The 18,638-nt window shown below is 36.4% G+C and overlaps 1 protein-coding gene across 1 annotated transcript; it reads right to left on the bottom strand.

Annotated features, from left to right (window-relative positions):
* Nucleotides 1-5,889: 5,889 nt before the first annotated feature.
* On the bottom strand, nucleotides 5,890-17,940 carry LOC105363867 (uncharacterized). The gene is made up of 6 exons (XM_011501668.1): nucleotides 14,673-17,940; nucleotides 13,284-14,573; nucleotides 12,480-13,172; nucleotides 10,119-12,341; nucleotides 8,292-10,049; nucleotides 5,890-7,730 (listed from the first exon to the last, which is right to left on the bottom strand). Exons 1-6 carry the CDS (start codon nucleotides 17,860-17,862, stop codon nucleotides 5,899-5,901), a joined length of 10,986 nt encoding a protein of 3,661 aa, XP_011499970.1. The 5' UTR covers nucleotides 17,863-17,940; the 3' UTR covers nucleotides 5,890-5,898.
* Nucleotides 17,941-18,638: the final 698 nt, after the last annotated feature.

An 18,638-nucleotide genomic window follows, 5' to 3' on the forward strand; every position in this document is an offset into this window, starting at 1 on the left:
CGAAGCATTTGAAATTCTATTTTGAGAATTTTAAAATACAAATTTTATTATCGATTAGATAGGTGATCAGATAGATTTAAGATAATTATTACGAGATAACATTAAAAGCTAAATTTATAAAAATACATATTAAAACATTCAAAGATAATTCATGATTACATTAAAAAATGATTTTAATGTTAACAAGAATTTTACTATCGATTTACTTGATATTATTAAATAGTTTTTTTTTTTTTTTTTTTTTTTTTTTTTTTTTTTTTTTTTTTTTTACGAAATAATAGAGATTTTTTTAAATACCAGTGTTTTCTTTTTATATTTTTATTTATAAAAGCTATTAATCAATTGAAATTATTTTTTCACTATCTATTAATTGGAAACTTATTCCATGAATTTATTTTAATATTTATTTTCATTATTGACATTAAATAATAAAACAAATATATCTTTGGTGATGATTTTCAAATAAAATTTTCCTACATTTTGTCTCCGCAACAAAGACATTGCACATGAAAATATAGGTCGTTCGACGCTGCAATATATTTATTTGGTATTTTGACTGTTTTTAAATTGCCCAGAGGTATAACACTGTTATGAATGTCCAAATTATAAGTTTGTTTTCTTTTTCTAAGAAGAAAAAAGAAAAAGAAAAAAAAACTGTTAATAATTGTAATATTCAGCCACCATAGTAGCTTTACTATTCGTTCGTTTCCAAACTATTAATAAACGTTAACATTTTGAAGAGATAGACATTTCAATTAATTGGATAAGCTTGTTATTTTTCATTTTTGTTTTGTTTTTGATTTTTGTTCAAATCGAAATTGTTTTAACGTAAAAAATGTAAAGATTTTTTTGAAAATATATTATTAACGATACGTCCAATCATTCTTCTTATACAAATTGCTTTTTATAATGTATTTAAATCAGGAATATCTGCGATATAAAGAGACGTTACTTTGTTATAATCACTTTAAGTGCTTGAAATTGAATATGATTGCAATGACCATTTGAGGCAGCATTATGCAATTAAATGCATTATGGTAATTTTAATATTTGCACTAACTTGGTTCTTAATTAAATCAGAGCATTATTGTATTAAACTTATGAAATTAAGAAAAACAGTTTATAGGAGAAATTTTTGACAAGCAAACGTACAGAGATATTCTTTTCCCTCTTCACATTCATTCATAATTAAGCGAATTTGTCTTTACCAACACGAATCTCGTCACTATCTCGTTCTATTATCGATATGCATAAGGAAAGCTTTTCTTTTTTCATTCGATTATTCATATCTGATTATATATACGAGTATCAAAGCTAGAACATTTGCGATACAAGATTTAGACTTTTGAATCATCATACTCGACCTCGTTTCGTGTTTTTTTCCTTATCCTTCGACCACTCCATGTAATAAATCAATAAATAGACGTTTGCTCGAATAAGATTTAGTAAAAAAAATAAAAAATAATAATCATTTAAAAATATAAGTATTTTAACCATATAAGTGTAAAATAGTATCACAATTCTTTCTCTCTCTCTCTCTCTCTCTCTCTCTCTATATATATATATATATATATATATCTATTAACTTGATTTTCAATTTTTAATATTATAATTATTTATAATTAAATATTTTTAATACATGTTTAGTGAAATAATTATTATAATATTTTAATAATTTTCATAGAAATGTTTTGCAAATAATTTGAAAAAATGCTAATGAAACGTTTATTAGCCGTTTATTGTAAAAAAATAAATAAATATTTTTGTACTTATAATTTTTTAAGATTTTTATTATAATGTCAGATGAGTGATAATTTTCATCTTAACAGTTATTACATAAACATTTTAATGTAAACAATATATTAATACAACAATAAAGTTTATAGTCAACTATACAAAAGCCAGTACAATAGTTACAAAATTTTTAAAACAGGCATTCACATAAACAAAGTTAATTTTGATCACAATTTGGAGAATAATTTTTTATAATATTAATAAAATAAAATATAATTTATTATATGTTTTTCGTATAATAAAACAATTGTATTATTTTCTATGTGTTAAAGGAAATGCTAATTAGTATTAGCTATATATTATTATACTCTTTCATACAAATGTATGAAAAATTATACAATTTTTTAAACGGAAAACAAAGCAATATTTACAGTATTTAGCCAAATTAGTCGAAATATGGTTATACAAAATTTGTTTACTTATCGTAAAATTACGTAGTAATTTATCGGTACAAATTTACGCTTTTTTTTTTCTTCTTCTTTCTATTTTTTTTTTTATTTTTATTTTTTTTTTATTTTTTTTTTTTTTTTTTTTTTTTTTTAACTTTTACAGGAGAGATAAAAGTTCTCAGTTTTCAATTCATTTTTAATGATATATTTTTTATTTATCATAAAAAAATGCAATATCTTTTTCATAATACGATATAACGTAGTTCGGTTTTTTCGACATTTTCTCTTATGTTAAATATTTTATAAAACTGTTTGGTTGTGAGGCGAACACGATGCAAACTGCTTTTTTCAAGCAATTATGAAGTATCTAATAAATAAATATTCATATAATAAAATTGCATAAAATATTTATTTTAAGTATTTTATTATACGCGTATTATCTATTACGTTTAAATTTTCCATATTAATTGTAATGAAATCAAGTATCATTGTGTAACAATAATTTTTCATATTTTTTTTTCATTTTAATTTTTTTTTGCAATTCCAAAGAGAGAAGAAAATATCAAACAAACAAAACAAAAACCAGAAAAAATTATATAAGAAACTCTTTTTTAAAACTTTTAAGTAAAGCTAATACGAAGAATCCACTTAGAAATATTAATTACATACATGAGCATTCTTTTTTTCATCTTTAATTTATTTAATTTATATTTTTTACTTGACACACGGCATATCTTAAGTTTAAAAGAATCAATTTTTGTTACAAACAATTTGTTGGAGTGTTTTTTTTTTCATCTTATATCTTATTTGTTCTTTTTTTTTTTTTTTTTCACAAAAAAAAAAGAAAAAGTTCTTTCTCAATGTATGCGACTCGAATCAATTGAAAAGAAAGAGTTTGTCAACGACTTGGAATAAATTGAAAAGGTAAAATGTTGCTAACCGAATGTGTGCGAATAGCCATATAAATTACTACTTGTTCTCCCCTTCTACCAACTTGTGTCTCTTCAATTATTGCTTATTGCATTAATTAAGTCTCCGCCTTATAACGTTTATCTACTGCAAGGCTTTAGCAGTTATAAGAACAATTGACGTTACTATATATATTTTTTGTAAGAGCGACGTTGCCAAATAATATTTTGTAATGTTACTTAAATTTAATTAAAAATACTTTATTTCGGTTAATCTTAATTATTGTATTTCCATATCTGCGATCGAAATTTCAGATTAAGAATAACAATAATGCAAAAGTGAACCATAGTAATAATTAATACATAAAAATTGTTTACAAAACAATAATCGTTAAAATTATTAGAACCTTTTCTGTTTAATTACTTGTTTAATAACTGTTTCTATGCAAAAGTAAATAAAGTAATGGTAAATTTATTATCATTTACAATGTTTACTAAGTACTCTCATATGTTATATAAATGGTTTTATTACTGTAAAAGAAGCTTATATTTATTAAAAAAATTTGTACATTATACAATCGTTCATTTAATTATTACATATTTAAAATGATCTTTCAGTATTTATTTAAATTTAAATTTTTTTAAATATAAAATTTAATGTTACACATCGCATTTACGGGAGAAATAAATAAATAAAAGTTTTAAAAACCATTAAAAATTCAAATAAAGACTAAAAAATATTGATAAATATTTTTCTAAAATACGCAAAAAATTATTGACAAATAAATAAGATCACCTTACATTATATTTGCTTCAGAGAAATTTAGGAAAAGTGAAAGGTCAAAACTACGAAATATCTGAAGAATTTTATTCGCTGACAATAAATGTTACAATGCGTTGATAGATCGCAGGTGTAAATTATGGCTGTTTTTTTTTCTCTCTCATAGTTACTCTATTTGTTATTTTCATCTCTACTATTCATTATAAAAATGTCGAATGTAAACAAAAACGTAACGAATGTACGTGGGAAAGCTCTATACTCTTAGTTGGATACAAACGCTTCTCTCATTTTTAATTATTCATTATCAAGAACTGTACATACACGTTTTTATCTTATGTATATATTCAACCAACGAAAAAAATAAAAAATAAAAAAAAAAAAAAAAAAAATTTGCAAAACAGTTAATCCTACGATTAAATTCATTCACCCCGATAGTAAATATTTCTCGACAACATCGCACACGTAGTTAGGAAATTTGAAAAGACGCTCAATCTTGCCTCTTTTCCGTATCAACAATTAAAAACAAGCGAAAGAATACGTAAAAAGGGTTGCGGCAACATAAAATACAAAAATAAAGAAAAAAATACTGACTTGCTGATCTTTGAAAGGGGAGAGAGAGAGAGAGAGGGGGGGGGAAAGAAAGAAAGAAAGATATGTATATGTTTAATACCCTGGATGGAACATTTCATTGAAAGCAATTCAATTGGAAAATAAATTATCTTTCATTGATTTTTGGTCAAGGCTAATTATTATTTATCGATTGTTAAAATTAAAGTAAATTACTATTTTATAGGATTCAACAATTTTATTATAAATGGAAATTTATAAAGCGGCAGTCGAAGGCCTTGATATTTGAAATTTACTTTTAAACTATTTACTTTAAATAGCTTTTTTTAACCACTACGTTACGTCCAATATAACAAAATTTTAGTTATTTATCATAAAGTCCTTCATTCTTATCGGTTTAATTATAATTTGGATTAATTAATATTACATAACAATCGAATCTTATAAAATGTGCAATTTACTTTTATCACCACTTAAACGACTCATCGATTACAGATACATTTTTACAATTCAAAACAAGAGAAAAGTTCTCTATGATGTGGTTAAAAACCGTGATTCGGCTACAATAAGCAATATATTCAGCTTTCATCTGGAAGTTTTGATTATCATGGCCTCATGGTCTATACTTTACGTCATTTAATTTATATCTGTATCAACTCGAAAACAATCTTTTTTTTTTTTTTTTTTTTTTTTTTTTTTTTTTTTTTTTTTTTTTTTTAAATTTTTTACGCTTTCAGAAGCATGAAACATTTATTTGTTCAATTTACAAATTCACTTTCTTCTTAACAATTAACACCGAGCACTTAAATATTTTCTCATTTTCTCGCACTATCGTCGGCAGTCTTTTTATAATCTTCATGATTAACAAAAGCACTTGCGCGTTATCTTTCATTCATGAAAAAACGCCAGATTAATAGAAAAGGAAAGTCTCGTAGATATGCCTCTTTCTACTTGAGAACCTTACCCTAAAAAGTCAATACTATTTTTTTTTTTCTAACAAAATCTCCCAGCCAGGCGATGTTTAACCTCGTGTACATATCATCCTTTTATTTACCACTTAAGTATAATAGTAGCGAAAATATTGCGGAAGGGCGGGCAAGTTCAAACGTAGAAAGCGAGAGAGAGAGAGAGAGGGAGAGAGGGAGAGAGAGAGTGAGAGAGAAAGAGATTTTGTGTTTGTTTGTGTGTGCGTGCGTGTTTGTTTGTTTGTTGTGTGTGCGTGTGATCGATAGAGCGATAGATTCATAGATAGCTAGAAAGGATGAGAAGGATGAGAGAAAAGAACGTAAGTGAATGAGGAAGAGAGAGAGAGAGAGAGAGAGAGAGAGAGAGAGAGAGAGGTAGAGATCGAAAAATATCGGGGGAATGACCGTCATATCGTTATTACATTTTACATTATACATATTAAACACAATCGCGCACTTTCTCAGTTTTTCGAAAGACTGGGGTGAACATCGACTTATGAAGCCCCACCAGCGCTTCCGCCCAGGCTAACATTCTCGAAGTAGGCCTTAAGCATATCGGTGATCTCCTCGAGGGTGAGCGAGTCGCAGGTGGTGCTGATCCTCTCGGCAAGACTGCCGATGTCGTCCTTGAAAGTGACGAGATCGTCGTCGGTGACGACGAGCACGAGCTGCTCCTCGTCGTTCTCCAGCCTATATTTACAAACGCCCGAGGCAACGTAGCTCTCGACGACGGGGATCGTCGTCGTCGTCGTCGCTGTCGTAGCAACAGCCGTCGTCGTCACTGCCATCGCTGTCGTTGCGCACATCACTGGCGGTGTCGACGGCACCGCATTCATTGCATTCACCAGATTCGCCGCAGACGTCGTCTCCTCGTCGTCCTCTTCCTCGGGTGGAGCGGCACCGGCGTTCGGCAGCCGATGCTGCTCGCAGCTCTCGTAATTCGGCGAGAGGTTCAGCATCGATAGGAGATCGTCCTCCGAGTCCTCCTTGCCGATCACGACCTCGATGATATTACTAGAGTCCGGCAATTGATCCTCGCTAAGGACAACCTCTTCGAGGAAGCGCTCGCCGACGCTCGGTGTCTCCTCGCTCGCGCCTGCCTCGCTTTGCCCACGTACCTGAGCTAACTCGCGCTCGTACGCGATCCGCTCTTGCTCCAGGGCGTCTTCGAGCCTTCTGACGAGGATTTGGTAGAGGACGTGGGATGGCTGATTGGCGTCAAGCCTCAGTGTGCCAACGATAGCGGTGACGAGGCGCTGTATGCACCAGAGGTAACTAGCCGTCGACGTGTGCGCGTCAACCTTGTGTTGGCAGGCACTGCTGCCCGACCTGAACGTCTCGTCGCAGAGGAGACAATTGTCGTCGTGGATCCACACGTAGTGAAAGCGACAGGACTCGCGGGTCGCGAAGAGCTCCGGGCATATCGGGCACCGCATTATGGCGTTGTTGCACTTGCCCTCAAAGTCGTGGTACATCATGAGCGACTGGAGCCTGTGCTTGCCTAGGGTGCGCACGAGCTCCTCGACGTCGTCGCGCATGCGTCCAGCCTCGTCGCGCGACCACGGCCCGCCCAAGCCAACCTTCCGCTCGCATTCGTGACGCGGATTCGACTTGCTTGGCACGATATGGTAATCGAGCATGTGCCGCACCTCGCTCGTGTCGATGAGCAATCCGTTGCAGAATTGGCAGATAGAGGCGCGCCGACCGTGCGCGCGCTTCAGATGATTCTTCAGGCTGACCTTGGACGAGCAGACCTCCTCGCAAAAGGTGCAGTTGAGGAATTGCTCCTCGGGCTCCTTAGAGCCGGCGCTGCTACTGTCGGAGGAGTCTCTGCGCGTCGAGGAGTTGGTCTTGCCGTCGAGTGAACGATTGGCATCCGCGTCCTTGGAGCAGTCGTGGGAAGAGTCGGGATTGGTCGTTGTCTCTTCCTCGTCCTCCTCCTCCTCCTCATCCTCGGGCTTTCTCGGCACGTCGAGGAAGCTGTCGCGGTGGGTCTTCTTGTGCTTCTGGAGCATGCGCGCCGAGGTAAAGGTTTTCGTGCAGATGTCGCAGGTGTCGGGGACGGCTTTGGCGTGCACGGCGAGCTTGTGAGATCTGAGCTCAATGTGGGTGGGGAAGGTATCGGTACATTTTTTACAAACGAACGGATGGATAATTTTGAGTTGTCGAGGCTCGGGAGCGGCGAGACAAGTCGAATTGTGGCTCTCGCTGATGACGATGCGCCGTCGTGTTTTTGGGCCGCCGTTCTCACAGCTTTCGCAAAGTGCCATTTTTTTCAACTCCGTCTTCGTTAAGTGATGCTGCCTGTTGAACCTCGCTTGGTTTTCTGCAAATTCAAACATTTTATTACTTATCCGACAATATAAGGTGCGTCGGGCGATTTTGGACTTCATCACCCTCCTAATGGTTAATCTAACAAAACGAGTCTAATCAAATTTTGGCCTGAAAATCGTTTCTCCCTTATCCAAACGTCAATTATAATTTTGTCACTGAGAATAATAAAAATTTTGACACGTCGAAGGCCTGTTATATGATTGATTGATCGATCGATCGATCGATCGATCGATCGATCAATTAATTAATTAATAATTTACTTTACTTTACGTCAACTCATCCTGGTAGATTAAATTATCTTCGTTGAAATTTTAAAAAATATGATTTTTTGAAAAAAATTGGCTAAAAATTATGGACTTAAAGGGTAAAGGCACGATTATACACGATTGTTTGTACGGTAAATTGAGGATAAACTGAAAGTCGCGTCGGTGCTTGTGTCAAATGACGCGCGAAGCTTATTTATGGGGAGGAGAGATAAATAATGCGAAATAATGTAGGGCTCGAATGCTTAAGGGTAATTACGGGAGTAAAAGGTAATGCAAGCACGTCGCACCTGAATTAACTGGCATCTTGAAACGCATTTTACACCTGATGCACTTGACCAGATCGTTGTCGTTCACCGGCTCCTTACTAGGCGTACTCTTCACCTCCTCCCAATTTTCCTGCTCGTCCATCATCGTGAGATCCTTGAGCGGTACGCCGTCGGGGTCGGTGTGACCAATGAGCATTTTCGCGAGTTCGTGGGCCCTCTCACCGTTACCCTTGCCCTCCTTCACAAGCTTAAGTAGCTCAATGGCCATCTTCTTTGGTCCTTCGTGCCCGTCGCCTTTGAGTATGTGCTCGTAAATAATGTGATCCTGGAGGCTCTTGTAATACGCAAAGCGCTTCTTGCACTTAGGACAGTGCCTCCTACGCTTCTTCATGAATCCGTTGACAGGCTTCGCTCTCTTGGGCAAGCACGCGCCCTGTGCTCGGTTCATGGCCGCTGTCGTGGACGTCTCGCTTTTGCGCTTGAAGCCGTTTTTATGGGGCGGCGGAGGTGCGGGAAGGCTGCCCTTGGCGCCGGTTGCCTTGATCGTGCCGTACTCATCCGTGGACGAGTCCTCGCGCTCGAGGTACTTGTTACTGTCCTTGCCGCCTACGTTGGTTGGAAGTATGGCGATGCTGAGTATTTTGTCGATGTCATGCAAGGTCGTCTCGGAGCAGCGGTGATTCTCCTGCATCTGGAGACTGCGGAAGCTGGTGAGGCAGGTATAGCAGGGAAACTTGCACGAGACCTCGTGCATCTTCATGAGATGATCGACCACCTCGTCTTTCATGAGGAATGTGCTCTTGCAGAGGGTGCACGTGTACACCTCGTAAGCGGCGGACTCGATTTTCTCGAGACGCCTCATTACGTGAGGACAGCGCTTGAGCATCTGCTGGCGTTGGAGCGGCGTGTCGGTACTGCGTATGCCAATGCGACAGACGCAGTCGCTCGGGCACTGGAACACCGGGCCCGGATTCCTTATACCGTTTTTACGAGCGAACGCCGGGTACGCGGAGCAGACGGCCTCGACAGCCGCCGGCCCCATCGACGGGCGTAGTCGCACGAGGGTCTTGTGCTTGTGCATAACGTGATCGTTCAATTGGAGGACCGTGCCGAAGATGTCGTAGCAGCTACGGCATTTGAGGGCGAACGTAATGTAGATCTCGAACTCGGAGGCGGCCTCGTGGCTCGGTATTCGTAAGCTGTTGAAGCGCGAGTGCCTGCACTGCTTCTCGTTCTCGCACTTGAGGTGCTCCTGCATAACGTGATACTCGAGATAAAACAGCGACTGGAAATGATTGGAACAGTAGGGGCACTTGATGGCGCTTTTGTCCTCCTCGGTCATACCGAGACTTGCCTCGAGTCTGCCAATCATGTCAAGCACCTGGGTACACGTGCTACAGACGTACGATTTCGCGTGCTCGTCAATAGATATTTTGGTTGGCGTAGTGGGCGTGTAGATGAGGGAGCGATTGGCCATCTCGGCGTCGGGAACCGGCTGGAAGTTGACGATCGTCGCCGTGGGTGTGAATTCCTTGTTGGCTGATTCCGACGTGTAGATCGTGTCCGGTATAAAGAGGATGCAGAACTGCTGAGGCTGCAGCTGCATCGTCGTCGTCTGAGGCTGGAGCGTCTGGATGGATTCGGTAGTGGTGGTTTTGACGCCAGCGGGCTCGTACGGCGTCGTCGCGTTCATAAGCATGAGGAGCTTAGCCTTCTGACTCTCATCGGCCTCCGTCTTATCTATCGTCTGGCGTTTCGGCGTCACCACCAATTGCGTTCCTGAAAGACAATCGCTATTAATGTCGCGTTCAAGCGGCACATTATCACCAGTGACTTCGCCGGCCTTACTCGTCGTAGCCTCGGCGGCGTTCGTCTCCATTCGCGGCTTTGCCGACTTGTGGACGACTTCCTGACCGACGTCCGTCGAGCCGACCTCGGCCCTAGTCTCGCTCGTTCCCCACCCTCGCTCCTCCCTCTGGACCATCATCCTTCTCGGTATACTCGATACGGACAGACACTTTTGAATCTCGTTAACGTTGTTATTGTTGCTCTCGAGGCTCGCTCTTGCCACGGTCTTTATCGACTCCCTGTGGCCGTCATCCAGAGCTCCGAAAACGATCCTTCCCGGCTTCACGATACCCCTACGGCTACCCTCGGCTAATATTGCGGACTCGTCGTCGATATCGTCGTCAATATGGCCGATACGGTTAATCTTGGCATTAAAACCTTTACGAAGACGATTATGCGCGTCCAGTTTCGTCAATCGAACCACCAGCTCTTTCGTTATTCTATATTTCGTACAAAAGTCCGGCTCACTGGCCGTCTCATCGTCGTCCCTCAGGTAAGAGTACTTGGCTGGCCTACCCCTCTTTCGCGCGGGTACGAAGACCTCGGTCTGGCTCTGGGGTGACAGCGTGCGCCTTCGCTTCCTTCGTAGCTTACACATCTTGGCTAACCTGGAGCTGGGAGATGCGATCCACTTTGCTTTAGCGTTGGATGTGCTCTCGATGGTGACGTTTTCGTAATTGTCGAACACTATGTCTGGCTGCAGCACGATTGACTCGACGGGATCGAAGATTAGCTCGTCGGTGATTATCTTTGGAGTGGGCGCGTTGGTCTCGTTCTTGAAATCAAGGACCGGGGTAATCTGTTTTGGGACGAGCTCGTTGCCAGTGTATATCGGATACTTTCTTGGCCTCCCCCGTCGTCGCTTAACAGGTTGTACAGTTTCCGAGGTAATTGCCGAGCAGCCTGGCGGCATTATATTGCTACCAACGCCACTCCCGCATTCAGCTGATTTGGGGGTTATTTTGATCTCCTTGACGACGTGGCTGTTCTTGGAGCCGCTGTCCTTCTTCACGATTATCTTAATCTCGCCCTTGGTTAATTCACTCTCATCCTGTTTCTCGCTCTCGTCCTCCGGCCTTTTTTCCTTATCTATCAACCCAATAGTCTCGCCCTCTATTATCGCCTTCTCGCTAATTATCGTCTCGTGGGGCTGCTCTTCCTCTTTTGACTTTGGCACCGGCTCGATTATGTGCGTTACGTGCTTGTTCTCATTGGTCTTGGTAATCTTTATAACGAGCCGCTCCCGATGCTTGATCTTCATGTGCCTTTTTAGTTCGCGATTACTAGCAAAGTCATCGCCACAATCCTTGCAATTTAAATTGGCGTTTGTAGGATAGTTGAGCACGACCGTCTCCACCTGCTGCTGATCTTTCTTATTGTATTTCGACTCGATGCGCTGGCGAATAAGGCGCTTGAGCTCGTCGGTTAAGTTTTCATCGCTATCGATATCCTCCGACAAGCTTTCACGATAGTTCTCATCGTTTTCCGATGCATTATCCGCCATAGAGTCGAGGGAGCTGTTCAATAAACCGGATCTGATGTTCAGCAAACGGGTCACACGGGCCTTCTGCTTTGACAATTCGTTGCTCTTAGATTGTCGCTTATCCAGGTTGCCCGTGCATTTTTTCTTCAATTCCATTAGCGTGACTTTTCGCCTCTCCACGATGAACATTTCATCATTTGTAATCGGATGCTCTGGCTTATCAGCGAACGAAAGCATAAAACGAGCCTCGTGATTAATAACAGAATCCTTAATAATCGCTCTCTCGATGATTCCGTTTATTGTCTTTTCAGGATTGTAAAATGAATTTCGAGCCAACCGACTAAAAGAACTCTTATCTATAATACTTATTGGATTGGGTTTGCTTGTTTTCCCATCGCCTTGCGAATCGCCAACCGGAGTATTATCAAAAAAAGGTTTATTATTAGGTGTCACGTCGACTGAATTCTTACAGCAATCCTCGACACTTTTCGATAAACTAATTACATTATTATATACATTATCCCTTGGAATATGAGAATTATTTTCCTTGCCTTTACTATCTAAATGTTCAACAGAAATCTCCGTAATCTTCTCATTTGAATGGAAGGTCGTCATTGTCGATCGGTCGTCATCGTCGATTAATATTTTGGAAGAGTTTCTTATACATTCATCCAGATCTTCGGCACGGATTTCAGCAATATCTTCGATTAAATCTTCGTGAGCTTTGGTATCATCGACAACTAAATTATCATTAACAATTTTATCATTAATGTCTTTATCATTATTATCCGCTTGAATTTTTGTAATTTCATTAGCAGTCTCAACTAATTTTTCAGAAGAATTATCCTTTGTTTCGTCTATTATTCTGGCACAATTACTTTTAATTTCCGGAGCTGTATTATCCGCAGATTCGATAAAGTTTTCAAAATAATCTTCAAATTCATTTTCATTATTTGTAAACGATACCTGTTGTGTAGCATCTTCAAAATCTTTTTCAACGGTTACTTGCACATTATTAGGAATACTTTTGGTATTTTCAATAGTTAATATTGTTTTATTATCGTTCGCCTCGGTACATTGTCCCGAATAGTTTTCGCACTTTTCAGCAATAGAATTTGGACCATTTTCTGCGATAATCTCAATTAAATTTTCCGAGCCTAGAACTATATCGTTACTCGGCTCATTATCACTATTTACATTAATCGTAATTTGCATGCATGAGGTACTGCTGCTGTCCATGAAATTATCCGTCCGATTAGGAATAATTTTATCTTCAATTAAGCCTTCATTTATTTCAGATTCGCTCGGCATCGTTTGTGAATCTATTTTATGATTTCTATCCAAACTTGCAGATTCCTCTTTATTTTCGCTGAATATTGGAAGAACATTTGCAATATATTGTGAATCATCGTTGGTTATATGCTCGAAAAATTTTTGAGGTGATTTTTCACTTATCTGTTTGTTATTGTCCGTAAAATTTGTTAAATATTTTTCCTTATCCTCTTCTAAATCAATAACATTCTTTTCATATTTTTCACATTTTTCTTCACTGGATTCCAATAAATGTGATGCTTTATCAAAATTTAATTCATTAATATTTTGCAATTGCTTGGTAACATTTTTTTCGAATAAATTGTTTATATTTTTATTATTTTCAATGAATTCCTTTGGACGGTTTATACAGTTTTGGTCAGAACATTCGGATGGTTTTTCACTGATTTCGCCAATTAAATGTTGTGTTAATAAGGAACTGTTGTTAGTGAGGTTATTTTCCACGCAAACTTCGTTAATTTTATCCTTCGTGATTTGTAGAATGTTCTTAAAGTCTGACATGTTTTGAGAAAATGCTCTTATACTATTATCAATGTCGTCTTCTAAATCATCATCTCTATTTTCATCTAACGACGTTGGAGTACAATCAACGGTATTTTCAATAAAATTCGTAGAAACTATTTCTTTTTTAAGTGATGTATTTTTTATAATTGTTGCATCGCTTTCTATTGGAACTTCGGAATTCTCTTTATAATGAAGTTGTTCGGAATCAGTATCATTAGCTTTCTCAACAGAATGCAAATAATCGATACAATTTGTATTTAAAGCAGCATCATAATTTTTCTGATGTTCTTCATCATTAATCGTCTCTTTATTATTTTCTATATGAATTTGGTTAACGTTTGAATTGTCACTAACTGAATCCTCGATATGCCTCTCATGCTTATCAGGCGACGATTTTCTTGTAACTCTTTTATTATTCTCAATTTGGCTTTTCGTGCAATCCTTTATTACCTTTTGTAATTCATCGCCAGAACTTTCTTCCTTTTTGTCAATAATATTTCGCGAATCTAAATTTTTTTCTATAAAATTTTCACTATGTCCATCGGATGATAGTTTTCTTGAAACTTTCTTATTATCTTCGATTTGATTTTTACAATACTCTCCAATGTTATTATATAAATCATTCGACAAACTTTCGTCATTCTTGAAAATGCCATTTTGTATACAATCTGCTTTATCAATTATTATATTATTATAATGATTATCGTGTTTACAAGATGATACATTTTTTACAATCTCCATACTTTTTATGATATTTTCTTGCAACCCTTCAGAAAAATTTTCCTCATTTTTATTGACATCATTTGGAAGATAATTTAATTTATTATGTATAATATTATTGGCCTCGTTATCGTTTTTAGAAATCGAAGAATTCCAAGTAGCCATTTTATGCACAAATTGAGTTTCCAAACAATCTTTGATATGTTTATTGGATTCTTTACAGTGTTTCTCCTCCTTTTTCGTATCACATTGATTCGAATTCATTGCGAGTTTTATCAAATTTTCTGCACTTCTTTCATATTCGCAAAAAGACGAGTTTTTTGTAACTGTTGCATTGTCGGCTTGACTTTTAGAACACTCTTTTACATTTTTATGTGATTCGTTAAATTCTTCATTATCAGAAGTTTGACTAGAGTCTAAATTTCCATTTATTATATTCTCACATTGCTTTTCTTCTTTCTCGAGTAATGATTTTTTTTCACCGATATTTTGGTTTCCTGTTGATATTAGATTACAGTTTTTTAAATTTTCACTCAACTCTTTGGGAAGCTCTTTAATACTTTCTTCAACTGGATCATTACAAGAATTAGAATTGTTTTCTATGAAATTTTCATGATGATTTGTATGCTCATTGTTGGATTCGTTTGAAGCCATCATCGGCTCGTTCTCAATTTTAGAATTGTTTTTCATATTCTTAGCTGATTCTTCAGGAAGCTCTTTCTCGTTATCATCGATAGAATTTGTTATAGAAATTTGTTTACTATCCAATGAATTTTCAATGTGTTCACCATTTTGATCCAGGGATAAATTTGTTCTTAACGAATTAAGCTTGTCTGTGGATAGTTTAAGAAATTCTTTAATACTTTTATCCGTCTCATCAGAGATGTCTTTCCCATTTTCTGGAAAATCTTGTATAGAATGAGCACTGTTATCTTCAGATTCATCGAGATTTTTATTTTGTTTACAACATAAGTTTCTTGTAGCCGTATTATAATCATTTTCAACTGTAGAACAGTCATTCATATTCATTAATGGTTCTGCAGAAAATTTACTTTTATTCTTCATACAACTTTGTTTTTTAGTCAACTTATCGTTTACTAAAATTTCCGAAGGCTCACCTTTATCAATTATTTTTCTCCTAATTTTCTTAATATTCTTGGTTTGCATTTGCGAAACTTTTTTATCATCTATTCTTTTATCAGACAACCTAGTAGTTCTTTTATTAATAATCTCAATAGGAGTCTTGGAACGCTCGTTAATATTTTTATTCAAATTTTCGCTCAGTCTTTCATAATGTTTTTCAATGGAATCATCTGTATTTATGGGAGTATTATTATCATTGCTTTTACCGACAAATTTTTTCCTTGGCCTTTTATTATTTTCAATTATGTTTTTAATAACTGTTTTATTGTTTCTATCTGTATTAGGATCATTCATACTTGGTTCTTCGATAAAACAATGAATAGAATTAAAATTGTTGGGTGTTGAAATGCCAGAAGGTACCTCATTACTCTCGTTACACGCCTCACTTGCGTTACCTTGACATTTTTCGTCAAATTCAATCGGAATTGGCAGAACCTTAAAACATTTATTATTTGAATTTTTAGAATACATTTCATTTGAATTTTCAGTGACATTTTCAGTTGTACTTTTAACAAAAGACTCTGTATTTTTGTTAGTAGATGCATTTTCAACTTCAATGTTCTCAGAATTATCACTTTCTTCTACTATACAATTTGGTGTAGAATGTTTAGAATCATTTTCTTCCTTATTTTCAAAGTTTTTAAACTGATTTTTGCTATTATTTTCAAATAAATGCACAGATTCGTCTAAATGTTTACCGAGACTTTTTATGTTCCTGTTTAAGTTTTCTGAACACTTCTGAATATTTTTATTTACATTTTCTGATTTAATTTCACTACTTTCATTAATATTCTGTATCGGAACCGGATGATTTTCCTGTACATTTTGAATGTTCTTGTCATTTTTATCACTACGACTACTTGTGTTTTTTTTAATTGATTCAGTCTGTTTTTTCATACACATTTCAACATTTTTATCTACGTTTTCCAAAATTTCACTATGCTCTTCAACAACATTTCCTATAAAATTCATACGTACTTCTATTAAATTATCACTATGTTTATCATTTCTATCGTCATGATTTCTTGTAATTCCTCTATCCTTCTCAGTCTCATTATATAAACACTGATCAATTTTATCTGAATTTTTATAAAGCTTTTTACTACATTCTTCAATCGAATTTTCACTCCTATTTATACTGACTTGTTCTGCATTTTGAATAAGGCTATTATTTCTATTAGCCATCTGTCGCGTAAATATCTTCTGACTTTCAGTGGTATTTTTAGAACCATTTTCAATATCTTTATCAAATTTTTCAAAAAACCTTTTATTATGCTGTTCTGTAGATGTTTCCAAACAACAGACATCTACCGAATCATCAGGATACCTTTCATTGCTTTTATTAGTAGAATTTCTTGTACGTCTTTTATTATGCTCAGCATTTTTAGGGAATCTTTTATTCGTTTCACAAGTACTTTCAGTCTGATTTTCAACACTATTATTGGAAGAAAGCAATGGCAATTTCTCAACAGAAAAGTCGAGGTAATTTTTTTCGGTATTATTCGACGCATTTTGCGAATACTTTTGAATGTCTTTTGAGGAATTTTTGGAATATCGCCTAATACTCTTACCAAAACTTTCTGAATGCTTTTCATTAGTTTCACCAACTGTACTCTCGATGCATTTGGATTTGTTTTCATACAAACTCGCATAGTTGCTTTCGTTAATTTGATCAAGTGAATTGCGTTTAAGTCTTCGGTTATTATGTATGAAACTTTTGGAATATTTTGAACTTTCGAGATGAATTTCATTGGTACTGCTCTCTGCTATTGAATTTAGTGAAAATCTGGAATTTGCCACCCGTAATTTTTGAGGAAGCCTATTATTATTACTCTTATCGATCGAAGCCCGGGCGTGTCTTCTGCCGCTATTACTCACAGGTTGATTTTTATTACACTTATTATCGTCCGACGAATTACTCTCTAACTTATCAGTTAGTCTTTCGGTACACTTTTTAATGTCACTCTCGAGCAACGTACCAGCACTTTTTCTCTCTCGCCTCTCGTCGATGTCGCTCGTGCTGGACAGTCTCAACAAGCGCTTCTTGCTTACCTCGATGAGGCTGTCGGTCTGCCTCTTATTGATCTTGACGACGACGTTGCATTTTAAAATCTTCGGGTCAACCTTGGCGGGTATGGTTAATCCAGGCAGTTGAATGCGCTCCTCTCTTTTTCTATCGTTTGCAAGCTTCGGTTGGAAATAACGATCATCATCGAGTCTTTCGATAAGGACAATGGGTATCCTATTATCCTTGAGCTTGACTCTTATTAGCTCTTCGTATAATCTTCTTAGCTTGCTAAAATCAGTCGCGCGCCTCTTGATTACCTTATTGCGCTTCTCGAGCCCCGAGTCGCACATGCTTTTTCTTCGCTTTTTGCGCTGGACTTTGTCGGGGCTGTTGTGCGACTGACTGTCGGGATCCACCGGGTATCGGCTCTGACCCGTATACGACGTGACATACTTAGTGTCACACGGACCGGAGCAATACGACTCGATGGATTCGAAAACATTTTTGCTCCTAGCCGATCGACGGCAAGCACTTGGTCCACTATTGTTGCTCATCGTAATCTTCGTCGTTGTCGCGCGCTATCCGCGGCTTCGCTTCGCACACACATGCCGTTGGCGACTTGGCTAAAACGTTGCGACGTCAGAACTGTAAATATAAAAGTATAAGATGTTTTTTATATTTTTCCTAAGAATCGATAGCTTAGCGTGTAAACTTCAGTGTTTTAAAGTAGCTTTGCAAACTGACATTATTAATTTCGTTATTACTTTCACGTATTACACACAGTCATACGACATACACATCCATACATATAACAATACATAATACCTTATAACATTTACTATTACAATAACGAATAAAACATTATGGTCATTTCAACATTACTTGAATTATTTACATTAAAAATAAATTGCACATTTTTATTTGAATGTAAAAAATTTTTTTTGTACAATAAAAATTATTAAGCGAACATGAAATTTACAATAGCATTCTATTGTATTATTTTTGTTTGATTTTAGGCTGCCGTTCATGCATTTTAAATCATCTGCAAAATAATTTTAAATTAAATTAAAAATCGCTTACAATATAAAATTAGTTAATATTAAATGTTTTTCATTAAATGAAACAAAAACAAGAACAAAAACAGAAATTAAAAATTATTATATACCCTTAAGAGTTCCTCCATGGTCTAGCCAGTCGCTCGTGACTTTGCACATTGTTGAATTTAAAGGCCAATAGTGACTCAATTGCAGGCATCTGTAGATAAAAGAATTTTATTATGGGACATTTACATAATAATTAATTATTTCTTTTTAGTATCGTCAAATTTTTT

Source organism: Ceratosolen solmsi, unplaced genomic scaffold (assembly GCF_000503995.2).
Source record: "Ceratosolen solmsi marchali unplaced genomic scaffold, CerSol_1.0 scaffold28, whole genome shotgun sequence".
NCBI classification, from domain to species: Eukaryota; Metazoa; Arthropoda; class Insecta; order Hymenoptera; family Agaonidae; genus Ceratosolen; species Ceratosolen solmsi.

What these genes read in the sequence shown, in the direction of transcription:
- LOC105363867 (XM_011501668.1), bottom strand. Translation starts at nt 17,862, where the DNA reads ATGAGCAACAATAGTGGACCAAGTGCTTGCCGTCGATCGGCTAGGAGC. An exon ending in GAGTGAAAATTTAAAAAACT is followed by an intron (nt 14,574 to 14,672) that starts GTAATCTAATAT and finishes ATGGAAATTTAG; the next exon opens with ACTCTAGTCAAACTTCTGAT. An exon ending in CGAATGTTCTGACCAAAACT is followed by an intron (nt 13,173 to 13,283) that starts GTATAAACCGTC and finishes ATTTTGATAAAG; the next exon opens with CATCACATTTATTGGAATCC.